General features: G+C 42.1%; 1 protein-coding gene across 3 annotated transcripts; it reads right to left on the bottom strand.

Moving 5' to 3' along the window:
* Positions 1–6,704: 6,704 nt before the first annotated feature.
* On the bottom strand, positions 6,705–26,009 carry MITF (microphthalmia-associated transcription factor). 3 transcript variants are annotated; one of them, XM_009577771.1, is made up of 9 exons: positions 25,951–25,983; positions 24,593–24,820; positions 23,395–23,478; positions 21,932–22,027; positions 15,976–16,093; positions 12,719–12,793; positions 11,616–11,691; positions 9,752–9,899; positions 6,744–7,145 (listed from the first exon to the last, which is right to left on the bottom strand). In XM_009577771.1, exons 1-9 carry the CDS (start codon positions 25,981–25,983, stop codon positions 6,744–6,746), a joined length of 1,260 nt encoding a protein of 419 aa, XP_009576066.1. The 3 variants fall into 3 exon arrangements, with proteins under 3 accessions (XP_009576068.1, XP_009576066.1, XP_009576067.1); XM_009577772.1 differs by having other exon boundaries at positions 12,719–12,775; XM_009577773.1 differs by lacking the exon at positions 23,395–23,478 and having other exon boundaries at positions 6,705–7,145; positions 12,719–12,775; positions 25,951–26,009.
* Positions 26,010–27,026: the final 1,017 nt, after the last annotated feature.

Below are 27,026 nucleotides of genomic sequence, written 5' to 3'. Positions count from 1 at the left end.
GAGCAAGCCAAGTTCACTGGCCTGCGCCGGGTTGGAGCTAACACAGCACCGGGGGGGGATGCCGTCTCCTCCCCCGCCTGCGCCGGGATGCAGCCGAAATCATCACCACGGCAGGGTCTAAGCCCACCGAGGGAAGCCTGCCCTCATTCAAGCTTTGCAGCCGCTAAGAAAGGACGCAGCCCCACAAGAGTGTGCTGTTCCCCGCCTTTTTAATTAACGTCTAACTCTTGCTGCCATCAAAGGCAAGGAGGAAAGCCAGTGGGGGGGTTCTGGAGAGGCACTGCTGACAGGCGAGAGAGCGGGCAAAGCATTTGAGCGAGAGCAGAGCCCCCAGAGCTGCGTGCCCATCTACCGAACCCCGCTCAGAGCACAGTGCACCCCTGCCAGCACCCGGCCCTGCCCTGCTCCCGTGGGACGAGCACCACCCTCGGACACCGGGTCCCGCGCTGGAGCCAGGCGCTTGCCCTCCCTCCCAAATACTTGTGGCTGGCCTAACAATGGCTACAGCGAGGCGACCGCTGCCGGGCTGTGCCCAGCTCCCAAAGCCTCAGATGGTGTCCTACAGCCACCCCAGACGCCCAGCGCAGCTCCCCCGGCCCACAGCAGATGCATCGGGACATTTAAGGATTTCTCCCATAGCTCTTCGGAGACAGTATCCACAATATGCAGCCATGTACATCAACCCCATGGTGACTTTTATAAATACATTAAAAGAGCAACCAATATGCTTTGCATGCCCTGGCTCATCCTACTGACCGTAGCAGCCTTCTCATTGCTTCGCACAGCTCTTGGACAGCATTTAACATAGAGGTCTGTTGCAGGAACCATCGTTTCCCTCTACGACCACAGAGCACAACGGTGCCTCAGCTCCCGCGACCCCAGCCCCGAGAAGCGCAGGGATGGGGTAAAAGAGTGGTAGCACAAGAGGCTGGGAGCTGCCTTCTTTCTGGGGAATCGCAAACGAGAGCATCCGTCCACGTTCAGCATTACCGGAGTTCAACAGAAGCCTTCTCGTGCCTTTACGATCCAGGCAAGAAAGTCATAAAAAAAGGAAGATTTGCACTGAAACTGCAGATTCAGGCCTCAGTGGAGACGGGAGCCTTGACACACGCCTGTTAACAGAGCTGCTCTCAAAAGCTTAGTTAAAAACGGAGCCATTTTAGGTAAGGGCGCACTTTGGATCATAGGCAAAGACAATGGCAATGGTCAGGGCACATGCATTTAACCCGCAAGCCAGCATCCTATTAAACCTTATTGGTTTTAGTAAGTCAGGCACGCTTTTTCAAGCCTTTCCCCTGCAATTTTAAGCAAGTGCATTTCAAAGGAGCTGGAGAAACAGAGACTATGACCACCATTCAGTGCCGGGACCACTCCCGGATGCGATAGCAAAAGGAGCAGCAGCCGCTGAACCTGCTGAGGCAGCGCAATCACCGTCTCCTTCTCCGCACGGGGAGCTGCTGAGCTCCCAGGTGTCTCCTCGGAAGGAAAGGACCATGCGGTGACGTGGTAGCAGGGTCCTGCTGTGCCGCCGCATCGTGTGGCCGAGCCCCACAGCGTCCCGCAGCCCGGCCACGGAGTTTTCCAGCAAACCAGACCCCACCAGGCGCTGGTGGCCTTATCTTTTAACATCCACTTTCTTACCCTGCATGGAATTTTTCAGGCTTGTCCAAAGGAACTAAAAGGCTTCTAAGCAGACCTGCTACCACCTCTTTGCCGACACACATTGAGCAACTGCTTACAGCCATTACCCCGACGACGGGTTTTCTTCCTGCTGGGTTCTGCAACCCAGCCGAAACCCACAGCTGCTCCCACTGACACCAAGAAATTCACTCCCAAAACACAGCACTGGCACAACTGACCACCAAAAGGAAAGCCAAATACATCTAAAAACTCAAATTACAAATTATATCCTAGGCTGCTGATAAACAGATTTCCTACTGCAGTACTACAATGCCACTTTCTAATACCGTGCTGAATTTCGAAAAAAATAGCATTACAAAGTCTGCTGGAAACACAAGCTTCAACTCTAGTATCTTCTACAAAGAGGGTGCAGGGCTTTTCTACTCTATTCCTAGCAGAATCAGGTAGCTTTGCCCAGCATTTTTTGTTTGGCTGGTTTTTAAATTGAGGACAGCTAGTCATTGCTAATTGCAACTGAATTAAGTATTTTCTACTCCTAATAGGTATCAGATTTTCAAGACAGGCCAAATTCAAAACTTCTGTGGTTTGTATTCAGGGCTTAAAACCCATGAGATAATACACATTAACCACCACTGCTGCTGCAGCAACATCCACACAGACGGCGAGGACTCCACACTGTGAGCACAGTAAGCGACAGTCTGTCGAAGAACAAGACCAGAAGGGATGAACGCAACAGAAAAGACAGGAAAAAATAATGAAGATGGGAAGACAAAACAAGACCCCAGCTGGTTCCTACCCAGCAGTAGCTGCAGCTCCCAGCACAATCCAGGAGCAGCTCTTTGCACACCAGGTGAGTGGAGGTTTGAGAGGAGTGACCCGGGGGTGAGCAGAGCGAGGACTAGGATCTCTCCGTGCACAGGTCAGCCGGAGAAGGTGGGGAGGTGCTTCTGTGTAGGACTGCTGGGGGAAGGTGACCTCGCAGGAGTGACAGCATGGCGAGGAGGTGCAGGAACCCCGAGGCCCCACCAAGCCCATGCCTGACACAGGGCAGCTGGCGGGAGGCGAAGGGCAACGCAGCCGGGGGTGGTTTTGGCAGACACCCCTTTGAGAAGGGAGGGAGGCAAAAGGCAAGAGCCCACAGCAGGGGAGAGAGGCAATGACATTTTTCCATGTCTGCCTGTTTTGTTCCTTACGCTGGACCGTAAGCTTTGGGTCTACCTGCTTTGGTGTGCATTTGCAAAGCCCACGTAGGGCCTGATCCGTAGCTCCGTCCCCGCCGTGCTACCGCAATACAAACACAACCAGACAGCTCTGGTACAACCAGAGTTGCTGACTGACACCAGGTCAGGAACATGGACACATCCACCGCCAAGTCACAAACACAGGAGCACTGCCGGGACTTCAAACGCACAGAAAAACAGGATTCACTTACATGGAAAACGAGTGGCTTACACAGACATATGTGAAAAACCAAATGCTTTAATCCATCTATCAAGAACAACAGTTCAAATTATTTCATTGGATACATTAATATTGATCCATAATTTACAGTGCTATGGACCATACACAAATTATTGCTGCAGTCAACAGCAGATGAATATCAACATTACAGTACCAAGCATCATAGCAAGAGGCAGTAATTAATGTCACTTTTTCAAGAAATATAGGTATTTTTACTATTATCAACTTCAGCTTCCCCCCCAGTGCATTTTATGTCAAACAACATAAATGTAAGTGCATTATTTTGTGCTTTGTGCTTTCCTTATGTACCTTCTTTTTCCTTTTACAGGTTGTAAGAGTTAAATATTGCTTTTATAGGCCAAAAGCAGTAAGGAAGAACTTCACGGTACTCTGCTTGTTCCTGCTTGTTGCATGGCTTTGGCAAAGTGGGAATTGGTAGGTATCCTGTCCACCCGCTCAGGGAAGCCACCACCGGCCCAGTGTCACACAAGACACCATCATCAGACTGGGCAACAACTTCTGTCCACCTCACTCCACCTAGTTCATGCCAAACCCTGTCTTTAATGGCGCTCTCTGTCCTCTGCCATTGATCCCCTGTAAAACGTCACGGCCACGCGTTCCACCATGCGCAAACGGGCAAAGACATCGCTGGTTAGCACCCGCCTGAAGGTCCGTGTCTCCTAGAGATGTCCCCACTGCAGCGTCAACGTGCTTCCACTCAAAGGGTGGGCAAACTCAGAGTAGGGCGGTAGCCTAAGGAAACACGGGGTGAAGAGCGAGCAGGGCACAGCCGAGTAGTGTATTACCCCCACGTACGGGGAACACACAACACAGCTGCTGGGGCCACAGCGACTTTTATCAAGAAATCCAGCTCTTGATACAACAGTTTTCCTTGAATCCTAACTCATCTCCACAGAGCATTTAGCCAAAAAATCAGAAGTCATGGCTGTCAGCGAGTACCAGTGTTTCACGTAAGCTTGGAAAATATTTATATACCACAGTCTAGACTTCAATTTCTGAATGCCCAGCACAGGCATCAAACCAAAAGACTTATTCGATATATTCAGTGGTTTTCAGTTACTACACTCAAGCGTGCACACCCTGATTTTGTACAATGCTGCAGAACTGTCCCATTTCAATGGGGAAGGGTAATGCAACCCTGTGTAACAGCTACAAGCATTTTGCAGCCCTGATTTTCTTTACCAGTCACCGTCACCAAACGGCAGCACCAGAAGCTTGTAGCCGCATAGTCGACTCGGAGCTAACTACGGCACAGCTCCCTTGCAGGGCATTTCCCTGCCCAAGGACTATGACGGCTGCAGTGCATCCTGCAGGCTCCTGGGTCCTGCCCTGGGCCAGAACTTCACTACCCTAGGAAAGACACATTCCTAAAAGCTGTCTGGGGTGGGGGGGAGAGGCATCATTATAATCTAACTCCAGCTCCTCCTTCAAAAAATAAAAAAAAAAAGCCACAACCCGGTGGTTGCATCAATGCTAACACATAGCTCGCTGCTCAAGCGGAAACAGAGACGGCCGGACGCAGCCAGCAACAGCCACAGAAAGACACGAACGCAGACCCCAGAGTACCGTAACAGCAAGCTGCGTCCCCGCCGAGCCCCTCGCCATCAGTGCCGGGAGGAGCGGTGCCAGGCAGAGAACGCTTCAAGAACCCTTCTGTGGGGAAACGTTTGGGTGAAAGCTCAGCAAGCCACGACGCAGGCTACGGGAACGCCCGACGTTGTCCCCAGCTGTCCCATCGCTACCCAATTCACATTTGATTTCTGAACACTAACTGCTGCGACCAAGGTTTCCTTATAAAGCCTGCCAAACTGGCACTCAAGTCACTAACTGTTTCACTTATCCTATGTAATTTCCAGTGTAGCACAAAGAATGGGAAGCTCTTGTTTTCTATACGTAGGCACCATGCTACACTTCAAGGTCCTATAAAACATCACCCTAAAGCTCTCTCCTATGCCACACTTCAGTCAGTGCTAGTTGAGGAAGACTACAACTAGAGTTTAAGGCACTTCATTCTGAACGAGATACGCTTGCCTGCCGCTTGCAAGTCAGCTGTAGGCTGCTATTGAGAAATCCATTCAATCCGTCTAGCTCCTAACACCACGTGTCACCTCTGTAAAACACCTAGGCTTGATATAATACAAGTATAACTACCATTATTGCATAGGACTACACTTGAGTAGATAATGCACCGAACTACTTTTACAACATTGTTGCATGTTAAAAATTAATAACATTGTTATCAAGTAACAGTTATTTGCAGATACAGTAATTTACTCTTTTTTTTTGTTTTTTTGTTTTTTTCTTACGTCAGCCCCAGTGCTGAAATAAAACACAAATTACTATAACGGGTATATTAACTACATAGTTATGTTTCCAAGCATATTACTATTTTTTTCTGTATCACTAAAAATAAATATGTAAGTTCAGTTTCTCTACAGAGTTGTTTTATTACCTAATCTAAATTTGTACTCTATCTTAAATGTGTTTAAAAACATTTTCAAAGTGAGACTGTAATATACAAAATATTCTCAAAATCTCTCTTAAAACACAGAACCCTGCATAAAAGCTTCCTTTCAAGTGTTTACAAAGAATGCAGAAAACTTCCAATGAGTTTTAAAAATGTCAAAAAATTGTTGCAATATTAAGAGGCAAAAAATCTTACAAATGAAATACAAATATATTTAAAACAAAAAGTTGAGGATAACTAAGGAGTCCATGCAAATCAAAACAAACTGTACAATGCAATTTAAAAAAAATAAAGCCAATTAGATATGTACAACATAATGTGCCCAGCTGATAAAATGTATCAATTTTTTTTGTCCAAAGAGTGTATACCAACTTACAGTGCTCCTGCTTGGTTTACTGTTGGCAAGCCATCAATGCGTGTTACAAAACAAAATAAAAATCTAAGAGAAAAACTCGAACCATGATCAAAACGAAAACCCAAATCAGCTCAGAGTAAAATTAAACAGCACTCTGAGAAAAAGACTCCCATCTCCCTGCAATTTTCAGCAACAGCATTTTATAATCACAATCAACACAATCAGGATGTCTTAACACCTTTTTTTCTTGTTTGTATTCTGAGTGGAATAGGGTGGGTATTTTTCCCTAAACACTTGTCATGTAAAGACCAAACGTTTGAGGGACACTGTATCTTTAAGGCAGCACTATTCAATTAATACAATTACAAATCGGACTTTTTTTTTTTTTTGGTTTCTTTACATTCTTTAACTTTACATTTTGTTTCCAAGTAAATAGGTTGCATTTACAATTCTACGATTCCCCCCAACCCCCCCCAGTAGAAACAGACTCTTCATTTGTAATTCTATTGCTTTGAGTAGATTTGACCAGTTCAAAGTTCTTGGCGAATCCAGTTCACAGATACTGTACATATGCTGTACAATATTTTGGAGGCATTGGTAGTTTTAAAATAGAATATACAAGTTTCTTCACAAAAATTCTAAAAAAAATCCTATATATAATATATATACACACACGCACACACACTGGGCTACTGATGAAGCACAAGGAAAAAAAATCAAAAAATTCTACAAAAGGTAAATTATTTAATCTAATGATCAAGAAACAAAGCAGTTTATGAAAGGTGTGCCAAGTATATGCTAACAAGCATGATCGGTGTCCTCCATGCTCACGCTGCTCCGCCTGCTACTCGTCTTCGATGCTCCAGGAGACACAGAGGAAAGTAGTGGGTCAGTTACTCCAACAGGGGAGAGGGTATCGTCCATCAAGATATCTTCCAGTTTGGATCCCATTTTTGCAGGAACACTGTAAGTGCCAGTCGGTTCAGTCACATTTCCGAGGTTGTCACTGAAGGTGATGGTACCGTCAGTGAGATCAAGGGTGGTAGTGCAAGACAGGTCTGTGTGGTGCGGCATGATGTCTTGGTTGCAGTTGTCCAGCACAGGCTCTTGTTTGATGACCCTGTTGACCATATCAGGGGAGCAAAGGCCTGTAGATGGAACAAGGGACAGTCCGTGTGCTCGAGCTTGCATCTCAAGTTCCTGTGAAGGGACAAATTAAAATAATAAGGGACAAATTAAAAAAAAAAATCTGAAAGCAAAATCCACCATCTCACACTCTTGCGTACTGCGACTTACAGTTTCCTTCTGTTGGACACAAACCGCTTCCTCCCTTTCCAATAGTAACGAGAGCTTGCACCTTGTACACTTCTGCCCTGCAGATTTTCACCTGAACACTATTTTCTTGAAGAACATCACCACACACAGGTTCTTCACACTTCTGCTCAGAACCTACACCAGAGCCAAAACCCAGCGCCCTGCAGAAAGGAAAAGTTCCCCCTCGGGCTCCTTCTCAAACCAGTGCCACAGTAGGCAAGTTTGGCATCAGGTCAGGTGAGGAAAGCATTTAAAAGTTGGGGGAAAAAAATGAAATAGCAGAAGTGTACGCTTAATACTTTTTAAAAAGTCGTATGTGAAGGCATAGCACGTCTACATGATGCTTTTCATTTCTGGCTGAGACACTGGAAGGGACATTTCTCATTCTACAAGTCTGGCAGAGCTGGAAGTAAAAAAGTCAGCCAAAACTGAGCAACACTATTCCTGCACTGAAAAATTATAGACAAGTCATAGGAAGGCTTTAGACTTCACACACAGCCAAGATTCTTCGAATCTTTATGAAAAGTATAAATCCCACCTTCACACTTAATCATATAGATGCACTTGACTGAAGACAGATAATAGAAGAATTCACTTAAATGTCTTTCTCAAATGCTGCAGTAAGAAATGTTTTGCTTCCACTTATGCATTATATTAGGCAATCACAATCAATGTTGTGATTGTACTGTTTCTGGATATTCCTATCACTGAGGTTGATTAATAACCTTTTTTCCATTTTCAAGCTAAGACAACAAGCTTGTAATGGCACACTGCAAGAGAAGGTGGAACAAGAAAGCACTTCTTCCATCAGCTAACATGCCAAAATCAGGAGTTTCTTATTCTGTGCTTAATCAGAATCAACACAAAAAGGGAAAATACAGCCTTTACGTTATTTGCTGCCAGATGTATTGCCCATTATTCAAGGGTCTGGTTTTTATGTTATTTTGATTGAAAAAGGAGCCAGAGCAGATGGATAATGCAAAGGAAGATGAAAGATGCTTAAAAAGTGATCTGACTTAGCTTTGAAATATCACTGCTTGATGTTGTTCTGCAGAAGGGTTGCGTGTGTCTTTATCATCTCACTCTAGCAAACAGATTGCTCAACAAAGTACAAAAACTGTGCTGAAGCTCATCCCAGCCTGTTCTATTTTAAAACTGTTTACTGCCACACTTGACTCTCAGGTATTTCTAGCTTCACTATCTACTTGGTGGATTAGCCATGCTGTGGTTCAGGGGACTCCTGAGACATGGAGAGGTGTGGATATCCAGCTATCTTTGCTCACCTGGAGAACAGAGTTGACAACAAAAGCTGTGTAGACTGCAAGGCTAAGGTTTCCTATCCAGCTTGAGGTGAAGGCAAAGGAATTAATTAGAGAAACATTCCCCCCCTAAATCTCTGCATAATACAGGCTATTGGGAACCTGGGTGAATCTAACAAGGCAACAACTCATGGAGAAAACATATTCACGTCACCTACTGCTTTTCAGTGTTGACGAGAACTGTTTTACAGTCCTACAGACTTCAAGGAACAAGGAAGACAACCAACCATAGCTCCTCGGACAAAAAAAATGCAGCTCAACATCCATAGCTCTTGGCTGTCTTGCTGCAAAAACTCTTGGAGCACTTGCATTAGGTGTGTTTCTCTGCAACTACTCTCAGAAAAGCCAGGGCAGCCTCAACATTAAATACAGCTGCCAGTCCCCAAGATACCTATGGGGAACTCAAGATACGGTGCTGCACTGTCTGTCACCAATACTGCCCTCCCCACCCATCTTCTCCTGTGAGCAGTGTTTACCCTCCACCAGAAAGCAGATGACAGATTCCTGCAGAGCATCAGGGAGAGGCTGATTGAGAGAAGAAATAGGAGATCAGATGTAGAAGACTGCAATCTGCAGAGCTTCTCTGACAGATAGGGCCTAGATTGGTCCACACACAATTTAGAAAACCCACAGGCAAACCAAAAAGATTTCATTTATTGCCATTTGTCTGAAACCGCTTCAGAAGAGAAGAAAACAAGCACAAAAGCTACAGCTCAAAAAAACTCCACAAACAAGGCAACTAAAGTGAACACACTCCCAAATAGTTGAACTGAATTTGATCACTATCAACAAATAAATCATATATGAAGTCTCAGTGCGTTAGGTCTGGCACTCAAAAACAAATTACCATATAAATCTTTCTTATAATATGGTTTGCAATTTATGTTGGCCATAGAAGAACAAAAATAGACCAGCCCTAAGTGCTTTACTAGAGTGTTGGGATTTTTTTTTTTTTTTTTTTTTTTTTTTAAAATAATGTATCCTTTTTTTTTTTTAAACTAATGTATCCTGTTTTTTTCTGGAAAAATCTCTGCAGACATCCCAGCATTGGTCACCATTTATTAAAATGGTGGTTCCTTGTAACCCTCACTCCTATGAACAAGCTTCAGTTACCATTATTTGCAGTCACACACTGCAACATCAGGGGCATTTGCAGCTTATTTATCAGCAAACCTGTATTCTGAGCAGCAGGTGCCTGTTGGCATGTTCCAACTTCTTCTGTCTGTTCTCAAGCTCCTTTGTGCGTTGCTGTTCTCTTTGCAGCTTACGGATGTAGTCCACTGACGCTTTTAGAATAGTTCCCTTATTCCAGCGCATATCCCTTTGAAATCAATAAAAAAAGAAGAGTTAAGGCTCTCAGGGAGGCTGTATTTTATAGTTATTACCTTCACACCAGCAGCTATGATTACACCTCATATATACACAACACCTGGCTAATATTTATTCCGAGTTTATGAATACAGAAGGTATTTGAAATGCACTAGAGGGGGCCAGAGTGCAGCTACTGTGCAGCAGGCTGCAGCCAGTCCCAGCCCGGCCGAAGGGCACAGAGCCCGGCGGCTGCCCTGTGGCCATCCAGGCTCCCCACAGTCCCCCGGGGCCAACCTCCTGCCTTCTGCACAGTTTGGGACCAGCACTGTGCAGAGCGACTGAAGACCAGGGGCTCCCTTCATTGCCTTATGGCAAGGCTGCAAGATAACAACAACAAAAAAAACCCCACAAGACTTCTCAACCATTGTAGGGCTTGCTGTCTGGGTGATGCCTGATTTCAGCTGGGGCATTAAAAGGACCATATATGACATAGTGCTTCTGTAGGCAAAAGACCTGAGGCGCTTTAGCTCCCAAGAAGCAGCGAGCAGTAGTTGTCCTGGTGGCACTGAATCACAGCTGTGTTATGGTAGGAAGAGAAGAGCCCAACACAGCAGCTTATTCAGGTGCTTTAAACTTAAACTCTGGCTAAAATACAAATGCCACATTGCAGCCTAGGGGTGATGGTTCTTCAGTCAGGGGGTACGTGGCTCCCATACTGCTTCTCCCACATTATTCCTTCCCCACCCACTTTAGAGACAGAGGCTGCCTGCATCGTCTTCTCCCCCTCATCATCTTATTTTGTTTAAATAAAAAAAAGTTTAGTACAGACTATCAGACCAAAGATCCACCTGTCCCGTAGGTTGATAATGTACAAAACTGCCTTGCCTGCCTTAGAGGAAGCTAAAGAGCCTCTCTGAAGAGTAGTTATGAGTTGCTCCATGAGCAACTGCCTTAAAATAACGGAAACTTTCCCCAAAAGCATCACAGGGCATTGATTCAGATTTAAGTGAGACTTTCAAGCTCCAGAGCAAAAGGGGTTCCTCGCTATTGAATCAGTGTCAGCTAAAGTTAAGACAAGTTAGTAACAGTAAAATTACCTAAATGAACTACTGGGAAACTACCACAAACACTGGCAAATTATCAGTGAACAGATACACAGCTATGCTCTTTATTTTTCTTTTTTCTTGGAGGGAAGGGGAATACGATGGCTTCCCAGAGGAACTGCCCTCCATTTTCACAGAAAGAGGGATTGGTTCTTGTCGTCTTGCTGAGCGACGACATCTAATAAATTAAGAGAATCATTTAGCAAGACAAGCAGCCAGGCAGCCAGCTAAGCAATGAGACTAGACTAAGGTTTCACATCCTGACAACTCTACCTCTGGTAAGGCAGTCACTCCTAGCATCAACCCCAGCCCTGCCAAAGCACAGGGTCCTGCAAGATGCTGAGCTGCTGCACAACAGTACTGTCACTATTTTGAGACAGAAATCATCGATTTAATATAAACTTAAGCAAGTTCCAAAAAGGAAAGAATAAACCCCAAAAAATCTTCAAAAAATATAATGGAATCTTCAAGCATTTCTGCACTCGTGCAGTGCCAAGATCATACAAGAAAAATCAGGACTTTTTTTTTTTTTTTTGTAAATTGTTTTTCTCCCCTAAGATTTTTTTTTTTTTTAAAATTTTAACACTTCCCTCCCACAGTCTCCTTAGGCACATTATACTTACGGGTCGTTCGACTTGGGTATCAAAGTGCCTAGTTCTTTTATACGATCATTAATATTAAATCTTCTTCTTCGTTCAACTTTAGGAAAAACAGCACAAATGTTACAAGTAATATTCACACTTAATTACAACATATAAAGTGTTTCATCAAAGATTTCTTTAAGCGCCTTTGAAATGTTTGCCTGAAGCTTAAAATCCAGTGACAGAGTAATTTATTTTGCTCTCCTACACATGGACGCTCTAAGACAGAAGTTCTGTCTATGCTGTAAAAATGTGAGCCTGCTGAAGTGGCAGGGTTAAACTGAGACTCTGAAAAACAGGATGGCTGTGTTAGCATAGGACTCAACTGGGAAGCGAATGTTTTCCTAGAGAAAAGCATCACAGACAAATTCAGAGACAAAAATTTAGATGCTCAAGGAAATCCCAAAGCAGGAAAAGGGACAAAATGTATAGTCTCTTTTTTAAAGTACTTTTCCAGATGTAACATTTTGAGGATCCAAAAGTCATACTTAAATACCAATTTTCCTGCATTAGCTTTTCATGCTATGGAAAAGGCTTCTGAATAGCTCAAGGCATGAAACAGTTCCTTTTTTCCAGTAATATAAAGTATAAAAGGACAACTTAAGGATCCTTTAAGTCATAAGATGCTTATTACTTTAAATTTTTTTTTCCGACTTGGAAATAGGCATTCCCTTCAAAAATGGAATTTATAAAATTGCCACAGTAAGGACGCACACTGATGTTAAAAGTCACAAATTGACTAAAAAAAATTTTAGAACAATTAAAAAAAAAAAAAGGCAAAATTGTGCAAGGTGGATTTGTTAAAAGCAACCAGATCAAGTGTTGTTCTGAATAATTCTGTTGATAACAAACACCCATTCACTTGGCTTATTGAAAAAAAAAAAAAAACAGTTTAAAATTCAGTAGTAGATTTAAGCACCCATTTCACAAGAATTCAAGATATTTGATTTATGGGCATAACATAATGAACTGATATTATATACTACATGCAGTGTCTCATTTAGATTTAAAACACCAGCATTTGAACACTTAATGCCTAAAAGCATCACTAGAATTGGTGCAAAATGTGGAGGACCAAAACTTACTCAAGTTGTGATTGTCTTTCTTTTGCCTCTCCTTAGCCAGCGCTCTCGCTTCTGACTCTGTAGGAAAAATACATGCTGTGCATGTGAATGAAGTAATTAGAATTAAGGTAATTCAAACACAACATTTCAGTCTGTGAAACATTTGCGCAGGAAGCCTGATCAATAGTTGTCAAACCAATTATTACACCCATTCCAACGAGTGAGAAGGGCCTGTACAGTAAGCTGTGATTGCCAAAACGCAATGCAGGTGTTGAACTTCACCCCTGCACCTGTGGAGCATCTCTTCCCACACTTCCCATATTGACTTCCATGACGAGAACCTTTCCCACAGAGGCCCTGATTCAGCAAGGTATTTGAGGACAACAAACTGCTGAAATCCAACATACCTTCTCCTACGTTTACATACAGCCGGCACGCTTACGTACCACACAGAAGCTGAACCAGAGGAACAGCATGCTTATTGCATTGCTACCTGCACAGGATGTGAAGCAGTCAGGAGTCAGAGGCTCTACTCACCGGAATTAAGGCTACGTCCTTTCGTGGCACGTGCATGCACATCACCGTAAGACTCAAGGTCTAACTTACGCAACCTATTAAAAATACTGTATTTTCCAGCTACACTAACTTTTCTCGTTATATGAAAAAAAGATGAAAAATTCAACACCTTTATTAGCAATATTGTTAGAAAACAATGGTCCTTGCTTCAGGAAAAGTAAAAAGAAAAATAATGACAACCATGCTGCACATCAGTTGTCTCCTCAACTCAGAACTGTTCATAACCTTGCTCCCCACATTTATTGTCAGACTTCAGCATGCAATAGTTCAGGTAAAAGCATAACTAAACCTGTTATTTTCAGTTCTCATTTGATCTTACATTTCTCAAGCAATTTTAATTATTTTTTTGTTTGCTCTATCCCTTTTAGTTTTTAAAAAGGGTGAGGTCATTAATCCTTGCCCTGTTGCATTTAAATCTCAAAACCAGCAAGCATTATTTAGTTTTGCAGTCAGTCAGTGAGGACACATTGTGGAAACAAACCCCCTCACTCATTCTAACAAGTTTTTTTCCTGTATTCTTTTATTTTTATGGAATATGGATTATGTCCCACCCAATTCAAAATAACAGGTGACAAGGGTTTCCCTTGGAATACTGGAAGTTGACTACTTCACTGCTTAGAATACAGAGCTACCCCACTATTACACGCAGTATAACAACATGTCATCTTCTGCGCTGGGCTCCCAAAGGATCCCAAAAAACCCTTCAAAGACTATTTCATGAAATAGTCTCAATGAAATTTGGGCTTAATCTGACATTGCCTTATGAAACAGATACGAGGTTTGTAAGGCCAAAACTGATGGAAACTGCACTCCTGGGTGAGCAGGATTCCCATTAAATGCTTCAGTAACTACAGCTGAGAACTCAAAACCATCATCAACATCAGACACTGGGATAATACATTTGACTTTTCCTGGTTCTTCGTAATTTTGATATTTATACAGTAGGATCGAGAAAGGTTTCTGACAATGCTAGATTTAAATATTGCAAGCTCTCTCCAGCCTAGTTCCAACAGCAAAATCAGGAAATGAAGAACCAAAAGACTCCTGCCCGCAGTAACATGCTGATTTTAAAACCACTGGCTGTCAGAAAGCACCATCAATAGCGCTCTCTGCACAAAGGCTTGGCCAGATCAATGTCAAAGTAACTGCTGTTAAATTTGAGTTTAATTCCTAAACCTCTCCTAAATTAAATGCAATCTGCTAGCATATATTTTGAACAGAAAAAGCACTCATCTAAATTGTTTCTGTGTACAGGTGAATGTAGCATATAGGCATTTAACTTAGTTCAGGTGTATTTTGATGTACTGAGGACTTCCCTAAGACCACTTCACTCACTAATTTCCCCTCTCTTTCTGCCTTCTTTGCCTGAAGTCTTACACAACCGTCTGCAGTTAATACACCAGCCTGGACATCTGATAAGTTGGACGTTTAGTCTGCAGTCTACAGCCACCTTTAACTTTCTATAACTGGGGCAATGAAACTGTAATGCAGGACTTTAAATAGTTCTCATTCCCTCCCACCCTCCTCTTAACATAGTTCCATCGCAGTACAAGCTTTTCCTTTTCTAGCAGCCACAAATCATTGTGCAGTTTGTGTGTCTTCATTTGGTGCTGAACTCAAATTTTGTGCAGTCATATAAATGCAAATATGCGCCAGCTCAGAGATGTGGCATTTCCTCCTAAGAAGCTGACTCCTGGGCTATTAAAACTGTTCTACTTAAACTAATTCCTGCCCAGAACCTGCTTTGCAACTGAGTCAGCCTGTGAGTTTTCACAACAGAAACCCAGAAAGACAACAGACAAGAAAGAAACTATGCCTCTACCATACTGCATACAGTATGACTCCCTGTTGGGCTTAAGAACAGCTATTTCTGGGTATTAAGATGATTTTGTCATCAGTTCTAGAATGGATCTCCATTTGTTCCTCCTGTGGACAAGCTTGCCTTGTATACTGTACCCTACATGTGGTTATATCCCTTCAAGTGAAGCAGAACAGCAAAAATAAAACATGCTTGAGAATACGAAACTTCTTATTTTTTCCTTCAAACTATTTAGATTCTGTACACATGTGTTTGAGAGAAAGAGGCTTTTAATGCCCCCCTTTCCTCCCCCTGCCTCCCACGGCTTATTCAGAACACTGCTGGAAGAACCGACATGACAAGAAATTTACAGGACACTTCATTTTCATCTTAATTTAAGAGATGGATGTTCCCTCTCTTGAGTGCCTAATTTTGCATTTTATAGGATCTAGGTGTCCAGATACCACACTACAACAGGCCGTTTGTTCATTACTGCCCTCCCCTACTAGAGTAAAGCCGCAACATGTAGCATTCCTCAACATGAATCCCACAGAGACTCCAGATGTGAAGTTGTTAGTTTGGTGTTGATAGAGCAAACAATAAGCCCAAACTGGAAAACAGCTCTCCAAGAGATGCATGGAAGCTTCCTGTGACACAATGTTTGCAATGTGCAGATTTCACTATAACAACTAGGGACTTTGTCTTAAGACACAGTGAACACACACATGCCCACACATGAACACAACTGCACTGCAGGCTAATACATCTGCTAAAAAATGGTCTGCAAAGCAAAAAGTAACTATTCATCCATATATTCTTTCGCATAACAGAAATTATGTCCAATATCACCTGAATTCAAAACAATTATACTATTGCTCCAAGGTGGTATTATAGACATATTTACCTGTGAGCTCCCTTTTTATATTAGGAAGATTAGCTGGACATGAGTTGCTGATGTTTAGTCCTGGAGGAGGCATGCTTTGGTTGCCATAAAGGTCAATCAAATTGCCAGACACAGGCAACTGGAAAAGATAAACAAGGAAAAGGATCATTTGTTTTGCCCTTATGAAAGGCTTTGTACAGAAGAACAGAGTTAGGATCTGCTAGGAAATCTGTGCTCTTTTCCATGCGCAAACAAAGCGTGCAATAAGGTCAGCAAAAGTCACAGATATGCATGGGCATGATGAATAAAACACCCACATTAGGAAAATTCTGTCTTCTCTCCTCAAGAATATGCAGACAGAGAATATGCAGAAGAGGTAACGTGCTGACAATATTGCTGTATTGTTGCTCCTTATTTTTCAGTGAAACTATTACATCTGTACCCCCACCACTTCTCTTACTCAAAAGATCTGAAAAAGCCTACAGAACACTCGTGCAGGAAGCCCCCATTTTTCCAGGAATATGTGAAGGAAAGTACTTAGCAAGTTGTCACATGCTTGAGGGAGAACACTGTATTAATCAATCACATTTTTCATGTGATTTGAAAGCTACCTACACAGAAAACATTTAAGTTTACTTTAACTTATGTAACAAGAACACGCACCAGTAGGAGGAAGATTATTTTGACATTAAGTTTCCTCAATTACTTGTTCATTCTGCTATTCTTATTTAGGTATGTTTAAGCAAGGAGATTTATACAGAAATAGGATAGTATTCCAACAAGACTTATCAAAGCTCTCCCTTTAAATTGAAATATATTTAAAGAAGTTTATCCTGAGTGGATTATTTTACTCATCTCTTTTTTGTTTTCAAACTGGGTTTTGAAAAGACAGGTATAAAACACTTTGAAATCTTATCTGAGTAGCAACACTTCTTATCATCATTGCTGCAAAGCAAACCAATCCCTCCAAGACACTGATCCTGCAGAGATTAGAGTATTAACTTTACATGCATGTAAATAATGCTGTTGAATACAATGGAGTGAGTCACCGCCTGGACTATTAAACTCCTACTGATGGTCCTTGCCAGATTGAGACCTAAGAAAATTTCTCTGCCATCTGGAAGCACAAGAAGCAAAGTTGATGTCCATCCATTAAAGTACCACCAGCTAGAAGCCATGCTGATACTTGTCTTGAACAGACAGTGGCCAACAACAAAAATTAAGTCCCCTGACTCAATCTTTAAGTGACACAGGAAAAATGTAACTGAATTCTCACCAAGATCCAGCCTTACAATTCCTCACCCTCCCCTTAGCTCTTGAAGGCAATATAAAAAAAAAGAAGGGAAAAAAAAAAGGAACATCTGTAATAAATCTAACGTCACAGCTGTCCATCACAGACTATGGTCCAAGTTGTGATGTATCCGCATTAATGTCAGAGTGACCACTCTCTCTCCCTCTCTCTCACTGCCCTACAAGGCTGACCCTTGTATCTTTTGGCCCGTCAAATGCATCCATGACACAGGCACAGCAATAGCATCATACACCCTTCTGACTTGGATGCGCTTTTTCTATTCATGCTCCTTAAGCATGGAGAGAGCACAAAGAACTTGTTTGTAGCCCAGGGACTTGAAGTTCAGAACCAGACATGTGAAATCTAATTAGGAATTTCAGGGACTAAAAAAAAAAAGTTTGGTGGTGGTTTTTTTTTTTTTTTTTTTACAGAAGTCTAGAAACTAGCATCTCAAAGCCTGAGTAAAGCAGCTAGGTTATAATTAAACATGGAGAATACTCAAGCTCACCAAGCTGCTTTACTTACTGCAAGATGGACCCTGCTTGTTACAACAGGTTTGCAATATCCCGCCCGCCCCCCCCAAAGGTATCAACACTGTGCTGGATTTTCAAGCAAATAAACAGGACCTGTGCAAGCAACCACCACAAAAAGGGAATCTAACGCAGGCAGCAGCTGCTAAATGTGCGTGCTGAAATCCTGCAGAAATTGCAAGCACCAGAGGAACCATACAAAGACCACCAAAGCACAAGCACTGCTGATGCAGCATTAGCTAAATAAAGGAAGATGAAGGGAGAAATTTGCACAGCTGATAAACATTGCAGGTTTGCATGTACACATGAATGCTTATCAAGGAGATTTACATTAGAGGTAGATGCCAACAGTCTCAGTTTAAATCAGTGATCCATAAGCAAAGAGACTGATCAGCTTCTTTCTTTGACTACTTTCTTTGACTTCAGCAAGCTGAACTCCACAGGTCAAAGCTTCAGTTCTAACTTTTTACTACGAGTGTGACTTCCTGTATGGTCCACACTCAGTATGAGCCTCTGAAAGGCTCTTCTCCATGATGGCTGCAAGCCACATCTTTGGGACTAACTTTATACAACCCCTTTCCCCTGAAAAATACAAAGTGCATACAACACTTCAGCTCATCTCGCATGACTAAAATACCTGCAGTTAAAGATAAGTTAAAATTGAGGCACAACCTCTGTTCCCAATTCTATTCCAGGTCCCAGAGGAATAAAAATCAGTTGACTTGTAAGGTAAGACCAATAGTTATTAGTGCAGAGTTCAGGGAACTGGAAAGGGGAGAGGATCCCTATGCTGAGGGCATTGGTTTGAGATGGGCAAGTTGGCAGCACTGTGAGCACGCAAAAGCAGTCACCAGGCTGAAATGGGGGGGAAAACAACAAAAAAACCCCACAAAACCAGAAGAGGCCTACAATGGACACAATGCAGCAACACCTGGCATTTATTTCAAATGCCTCTTATTGGAAGAAACTGGAAAAAAGTAAACATTGTTTGCAAACTTTTCATCTCTAATCTATTAAGACAGCCGAGTCTTTCATCCCTTTCCCCAAGTACAAAGCAATGGGAAAATGTTCAAAACTCCCACAGCCATTTCATTGGGAAGATGTGAGTCTCAAAACAGAGAAAGACATGAATTTGATGTCCTTTTTCTGGTGCTAAGGTGGCTCCTTCCCTGCCTTCACCAAACTCTGGCATCTTTCCAACCTAAATATGCTTCCCTTAAGGCTTTGTTAGCCACTTCTGGCTAAGAAGAAATTTAAACGCAGCATCATTCAGATCATCCACCCTTACTCTCCCAAAAAGTAAATGAAGGAAGAGGGGCTTATGCCAGGCTTAGCTTGTTATCTTCATTGAAACAGCATGGTCTAAAAAACCTTCATTTGTGAGATTTCATATTTCTAAGCCTTGACTTCACAAGGTGCACAAACAAATTACTGCTTTTACATAACAGAAATTTCAAATACGGTTAATTATTGCTGCAGACTCATCATAGTATACATTCAGGGGAGTCTGGGCTTCCCTTTCTCCTCCACTACTTCAACAAAACAAGCACCCACATTCAGGTCATTCGGGCTCTATATAAATCATTGAGACATCAGCTGTGTGATCAACAAGGCTGTTTCTAAGGTATCAGTACACGCTGGGAGGGATTCTGTTCCCCAGCTCGTGCAGCCTACAACGTATTGTGCTGTTCCGTTACCTACAAGCACACACTCAGCGACAGTCCCTGAAATAAGACTCCTCTCTACTTCTGGAGTTTAACTTCCACAGGAAAGTCACATTTAGAAGTGGAGCTGCATGTAGTCATGCAGCTTTTCATGTCAGACTCTTGCTAGTAATTGATTAGTTGGATGAATTAGTTGTCATCTCAACTTGGCATACAAGAGTACTTTACACAGTACCTAGCAATTCAATTACTAGGTCACATCTATGTAGAAAACGTTCTCGGCAAACTAGTGACCATTTTGTGATACCCTTCACCACAGAGGCAAAGCCGGTTAACTTGTGACCCAATACCAAAGTTTACAAACACTTTCACATGCAGTTGATTGCAATGAGCCCTTTACAATTAAGAGGTACTTGGAAACTTCCCTTAGCTCACTCTGCACAGAAACTCTGATTTTGCTTATCAATTAAGTACTGTTACCAAATGTAACAAACTGGTCCTTTTATTCTTTGTTGGTTATGGAACAATAGCAGCCTTTGTCGTAGTCTCAGCACAGCTATTTATAGGTTGTGCCTCTTTAGAGACCATTTCCTCTCTTGATTTCTTTCACCTCTACTTAGCTCAGTCTACAGACATTAATTCCTTATTAGTAAAATGTTGTGTGTTTTAAGAGCTAAATCCTGTTTCAAAAGAAAAGTGTCTGTTACATCAGGTTCTTGTTTGGTTTTGTTGGTTTTTTTTGTTGTTGTTGTTTGTTTGGTTTTTTTTCCCCCAAACCAATTATTGGGAAACATGGTTCAATTTCCATGTCTTCAGGATTGGTATCAGGTTAATTCAGAGACTGAAATATTTGCCTTCAGCAATTTAACTGTATTAGTAAAGTCATCTTAATTCTACTATTCCATATCCTTATTTTACAGGCTTCACCACATACAGTGGGCAATTTATGAAATTTCACAACTAATGTGGAGCAGGCAGCCTTTACAAGGTTTGTCATCATGCAGAAAGCAAGAGGGATGCAGACTACCCTAAATATTGACTACATGGACTCTTTCCACCAAAAGAGTTGCAGAGTACCATTATGTCCTTGCCTGGAAGCAAAGAGCCACTGCTGGGGTCCCTGTGAAATGAGAGAGGACAAAAAGCACAAAGAAATCCAAGTCCCCTCTAATTTAACGGGTCCCAATCCAATGAAGCTTCAGAGAAAGGACTCCAGAAGAACCTGAACCCTCAATAAAAAAAAAAAGCGTAGCTATCTTGAAAACTGTATTTTCACAGGTTTTTAAATTTTCCTCTCAAACTCCAGAACAGATGCACTTTTCAAGTCATCTTAGATTAAAGGAAAATTCATTCTTTCTGGTAAGACTCTGCTTCGTCTACTCGAAGAGCCCTATTTAGCAAGGGACGCTGGTGGGCCGTTTCCTGCGGCCTGCACCACGTCTCCAAGAGGGCTGTGGGAATCTGTGGGAGCGTAGGACTAGGTTAACATGTCATCAGACAACTACTGTCAGCAAACATAAATTTATGCTACAAAATCAATGCTATGTGGTAAGCTGTAAATTTTTGGCACTAGATAAAAAAGAAACAGACGCCAGCACTGGCAGACATCTACTCAGCCAGATCTAACAGCACTTAAGACTAAGGCAAAAAATTCACTGGAGCTACCCTCCACAAAAGATCAAAATAAGATTATGCCAGAAGAACGATTATATTAATGCTCGCAGCAATGTGAACCAGCAAACAGAAACAGCAATTCGGAGGTAACATGCCCCTTCCCTCGCGCACCAACTTTTGCACCTCCGTGTCCTTGTCTTTTGTCACAGGCTTCCTACGTCTCCTTCCCCTGTTCAGTTTTTAAGCTTCTTTACTCCTTCTCCTTTTGTTTGTTTTGAAGGTTATTTAACTTTTTTTTTTTCCCCTCCCCCTAATTTTGTAACATCTTTGCTGTTGTCTAGCTAGGGACTTCCCTCCATTTGAAGTCAGGTTAAGCTAAAGCTATGATGTTAGAGCTAACAGTTAAACTAGAGCAGCTTTGGATAGGGATGCTAACACATGCTTCAGCGTGGCGTACAATTTCTTACTTGAAACTGACAAGATACAGGAACCTGGGGTGCCAGAGGTTCCTTCTAGGCTTTCTGAAGCCAAGTATAATGTCCATGGTGATCTTTAATATTGATGGGTATGAGCTCACTCCTGTTAGCCCAGTTCACTCCCCTGTTACAATCCTCTCACTGACTCACTTGACTCCGAAATAAGAAAAGCAAAATTGTCCTTTGTACTCCCTCGACCTGACTCCAGCTAGTGTTTTTAAATTCATGTTTTTCATTACAACTGTATACCTTAAACTCTTCAAAGAAAACCTAACTATCCTCTGCAGGACAATACAATAACTACTTAATTGCTCGGAGAAAAAGTCGTGCTACAGTTTTGTGTTCTCTCCAGGAAAGACAATTAGACTTAACAGGGAAACCAAATGGAAAGGACCGTTGTACCGTATTTGCCATTTGCAGGGCTGGGTCCATCAAGCCAAGGATTTCTTCATTGTAACTTGACTCCAGACTAATTATATCATCGATCACATCATCCATCTGCAGCAGAAAAGGTGGACAAAAAAACAAACCAGTTATCAAAACAACTAGGATACAGAGGCCTGACAAAGCACTTCAGCCACACACCGGCTCTCTGCAGCACGGGCCCAAGCAGAGGTGTCCGTGCAGTTTTACCACACTCCAAATCCAAACCCTCAGCCATGACTCCTGCTATTCAGCCAGGACAGTCAGGTCATGACAAAGCTGAAGCTTCATGGTCTAACCCACTCCTCCCACCAGCAGTTACCCTGCACCACCTGCCCACAGACACACTGTTCCTCCTCCCAGGAACAGTGGAGGAGATAGCTCCCTGTAGAACGAGCTACACTAATGACGTGAATCCCTCTCCCCCGTGCAGCACTGCCTGCCTCCACCTCTGTCCTCTAGTTGTGGGGTCAAAACCTGCATACAGACAGAAATGCCCCAGCCCCTGACACCTGCAGGGGAAGGAAAGGGAACAAAGGCTTGCTGCTGGGTGACAGGCTGCCCACCCTCGACAACAGAATCCTTTGGATTCACGTCCCTCATACACCCTCCCAGGAAGCACCACCCAAGAGCAGCTCGGAGATGATTTTAGGTGGTGCAAGCCATCTTCTTTCTGGGGCTGGGCTGGAAAGTGCCTCCGTAAGCTCCTGCACGGTCAGGAGAAACAGCGCCCTCCAAAGCACCTGCGCAAGTGCTCCGAACTGTCCTGCAGGATTGACTATTTCCTTTCCTTATTAAAGGAGCTTAAATGACAATCACCTACAAAATCAATGCATAATGTTGATGGTAGAAATAGTAGTATATGGGATTTTTGTATCAGCTCCAGAAAGTGGGATCAGAACAAATTACACTGACTGGAAATGAGGGCAAGAAAGGAACTAACAGTTACAGCCCATATCCGAAGTCTTGTTACTAGGAATAAAAAACCCTTGGTTTAAAAATAACAACAAAAAAAAAAACCCAACAGGATGACTACTGAGGCCTAATTACCACGAATGGACTAAAGCCTTCTCATATCACTTTTTTAAACACAAGTGTGAACTGCATAGAAATGTGGTCTTAGGAACTATCAGGACAAGAATACATACATGCAGTCTTGGGAAAATTGCATTAGAAGAGATTTCCTGAAGTAAAACCTTAAAGCATGGTTTATATGTTCTTCTGCTATAGCTAGCGCTACAAAAGCACTAGCCCTCTTCGGATGTCTTAATGCACTTTTGACATCCATGCTAATAAACAATGTCGTTGTTTTGTTCCTTAAATACTTCTTATATTCAACTTCTTGAAGACACTACGGGGCAAGTTTATTCTTCAACATAACTTCAGAGAAACATGCTCATTAGAAAGGGGACCTGTGCTCCAACTCCTGTGTCATCCAGTACCTGCATGCATGATGCTCGTGAGTGTGTATTCAGAGCCGGGCACTCACTCTCAACCCTGCTTTGCTCTTCAAATTTATAAAATCCCTGCAGAAATAAAAAGGAAAAAAAGAAGAAAAAAAAGAAAAAGCAAAGCATGGATCTGAGTTCATGGCACAGTCTCAGTCCCAAAAAGAGCACAACTGAAACAGTGTCATGCACACATGTGCCTGATGACACAGCAAAGTGAAGCTATAAATATCTTGAAGAAGAAAAAGATTTGGGTACAATTAGGATGGAACTATTTGATTTTCATTTCTTTCAAAGCTATGGAGCACAAGTAATTTCTCTTGCATGTGAAAAATATGTTCTGTAGTAACTGTTTCTCAAAGTTGCATAACATTTTCCTTACAGAGTGCATCTGTATTAAAAATCTGGCACAAAGGCTTGAGGGAGGAGGATGGGGGGACTCGAGGAGCTCTACAATTGTCTCCCCTTTGTCATGTTAGAAAAATACTGACGTGATTCTTACACTTGTTAACATCTTTCAAACCATCTTCCTTCGGCACCTGAGCACACACGTAACAACCAACTAAGTTTTTGCCAGCAAAGATTAGGACAAGGTTGTGAAGGACTTCTAGGCATAGGCTAGTGAAGTCTTACATTTGCAGCACTGAGCTCATAATGAAACAGCAATCAGTAACATTTTAGGCTGTATTAGCTGGGATAATCTGGCCTTCCAACTAAGCAAGAGACTTGCTCAAATTTTACTGTAAAAATACCTAGAATATCTCAAAAAGCTTTGTGTTTTTCAGTTATTTTTGCTATGCTCTTTGCTCTTTCTACACAAACGAGCCATAAATAACATTATTCCAGAAAGCTACAGCTTACAAAACTGCTTTGTATTCTCCAAAGGTCAGTTATTCACTGTGTGCATCAAGCAAGGGGGGCAAAAACAAAAAGTAGTTTTAATAAGCATAAACTAGCTTAAATAGTTCAAAACAGAGGAAGTTAGAGGGACACAGTTTTTTTGCCAAAATGTTCTATGCAAATATACATTAATCAGGCAGACACAGAGGTAGTAGTTGCATTTTCAAAGTGAACAGTTCAGAAAAGATGACAAACATAACATCTTAACAATGAGCAAATATGGTTTAAAACAGAAAGAAAGCCAACTGCAATTCCATTTTACTGAAGAATATGCACAGCGAGAGCGTATTACCTCTTTCTCACAGTTGGAGTTAAGGGTAAGCATAGCCATTGGACTGTTGGGCGCGCTGCTTCCAGTTCCAGGCGGCATGACATGATCACCGGGCTGGTTTGGACATGGCAAGCTCAGGGCTTGGTTGGCATGTTTATTTGCTAGAGTGGTAGAGAGGTACTGCTTTACCTGCTGCCGTTGGGCTTGCTGAATATGGTACTTGGTTGGATTCTCAAGGTGAGTCTGCACCTGTATGACACAATTTAAGAAGTGCTTTATTGTTTTACAACATCATTATATGTGCTATCGATTTGAACTATACATTTGTGACATATATACCAACTAAGCATTTGACTTAAAGTACAAACCTGCGCAGCTCTAAGAAGTCAACAGCGCTTCACTAATTCACATTCGGTGGCAAGAAATCAGTTTTTGAGCTAGTGTTTCAATAACTGACTTATTAACGGTAAACCAAAAAGTTCCACTTACTTTTCTACAATATGAGATTTCTCACTTCAGACCAATGGTTTTCCAGTTTATACAGATACTCCAGAACAGATGGTTCTCTGTTCAGACCTTCAGCTATGCAACATTTAGTTTTCACTAAAATATGGAGAAACAAATTGCAGTGCACGACTCATTTTACTTGTTAGTAACTACCAATTAAAACCCAATAGTATGGATTGCTATCCCTTATCAGATGTCAAGTAACAGAGAGTTCAAAAGGTTTGTTGTTGGTTTTTTAGGGGGTTTTTTGTTTGTTTGTTTGTTTTTAAAGTAACACATTGGTTAAAAAAAAAGGAATACACCATTTTTTTGCCCTCAAATTATTTATAGCTCAGATATATGACCTAAATCATATACAAATAAGACAGCCTGTTTATAAACAATTATGCAAATAAGATGCAAGAAAAGAAGTGTTTCAGTTCAGATCAATCACTGTCCTCAGCAACGGCTATTTTTGTATTTAAGATAAGCTTTTCAGTACTTAGAATTTTTTTATATACAAAATATGAAAAACCTCATACCGAACTATTCTCACACATCCTAAACAAGCAAGAGAAGAAAGGCAATTTTTTTCCATGCAAAATTTTCACCATATCCTGGAAATTCTTTGTCACCTTTCTTTGATCATTAATGTTTTTATCAGAAGGCAGAAAACAAACCAAAATATAGTAATACTCCGAGAGTTTTTTTTGTTTTAAAACAATTCCATTAAAGTGACTTTTGCTGTTACAAGTGACCATGTATGTCTGCCACTTATTTTTGTGGAAGAAATTAAATAAAGCATACTAGATACACCGGCAGAAAAGGATTTTCTGTACGCTGTAAGCCTTCTTAGCAACAGGTTTTAAAATAAGTCTGCAATAACAACTCACCTGATAATGATTATACTCAAGCATTTCCAGCATACTACTTATAGGTTGTGAGAGAAGCAACTGCAATATCCTTTGCTCTATGCTACTCCAGTTTGAGGGATTCACATATGGAAGCACCATAAAGCTACCCCAAAACAGCAGAAGAAACTTGAATGCCACTGCTCAGACTTATAGTAACCTACGCTAATTAGCCACGCATGTAGAGAAACAAACAGTTCACACAGGGGCTCTTCTTGGAAGCTATGCAAGTTTAGCCCTAAGTATTGGTATTATGTTTTTTCCCTGGCTTTGACGTCATGCTTTTTCATAAACATAAAAGGACCTTTTAAGTGATGGGCTATCAAAGTCAGATTGACAGTTCGCTCAAGGCTAATTCGCTATTCATCTTTCGTTTCAGTCGTAGTAACAGACAATGGTATTTTTCTTTAGCAGTAAGGTTAAAAGTTTTTAAGTACAGAGTAAGAAATAACACTGAACAAATGCCCTACGAGCCTAACACATATCCCCTGGCAGTGGGGTGCACTGTCCTACATGCAGCTACAGTCCTATCTTCAGCTTCCAGACGCAGCAGCCCACCGCCCTGCCCACGCAGCCACCAACCCACCCAGGACCTGCAGCTGAACATGAATGATTGGAAAAAGCTCTACCACATCCTCAGCCTCCCTGGTGTTTCAGAGTATTAAATCTGTCCCAGCCTGCAGCTGGAAGAGGCTCTCCACTTCAGGAATGGTTGAAATGGGCTAAAGCATGTTCCAAATGCACTTATTTGCACTTGTACACAGGTACTGTGCACGGTCCCTGCACCTTCCAGAACTTGCTATCCAACTCCTTGACAAAAGCTTGTACTCAAGCACAGGCATCAAAAGCTGCTCAACTTGCACTACTTCCCAAAGCCTCTGCTGCACAGGGAAGCACACTTAAGACAGCATTTCTGGAGAGTTTAATCTGATTTGTTGCACTAAATCGCAAGACAACACAATACAGAAGTCTGCTGTGATAAGTACAGCACTTGCTTTGTCAGTCCCAAACTCCGTTATCAATCTTCCTATCACCAGTGTAAGAGTTACACTACACAG

The sequence above is a fragment of the Fulmarus glacialis genome, unplaced genomic scaffold, assembly GCF_000690835.1.
Source record: "Fulmarus glacialis isolate BGI_N327 unplaced genomic scaffold, ASM69083v1 scaffold4745, whole genome shotgun sequence".
NCBI classification, from domain to species: Eukaryota; Metazoa; Chordata; class Aves; order Procellariiformes; family Procellariidae; genus Fulmarus; species Fulmarus glacialis.
Note: the sequence above shows the minus strand (reverse complement) of the source record. Positions and strands in the feature narration are given on the sequence as shown.

What these genes read in the sequence shown, in the direction of transcription:
- MITF (XM_009577771.1), bottom strand. Translation starts at nt 25,983, where the DNA reads ATGCTGGAAATGCTTGAGTATAATCATTATCAG. An exon ending in ATACCCAAGTCGAACGACCC is followed by an intron (nt 9,900 to 11,615) that starts GTAAGTATAATG and finishes TTGATTTCAAAG; the next exon opens with GGATATGCGCTGGAATAAGG. An exon ending in ACCTGCTGCTCAGAATACAG is followed by an intron (nt 7,146 to 9,751) that starts GTTTGCTGATAA and finishes GTCCCTTCACAG; the next exon opens with GAACTTGAGATGCAAGCTCG.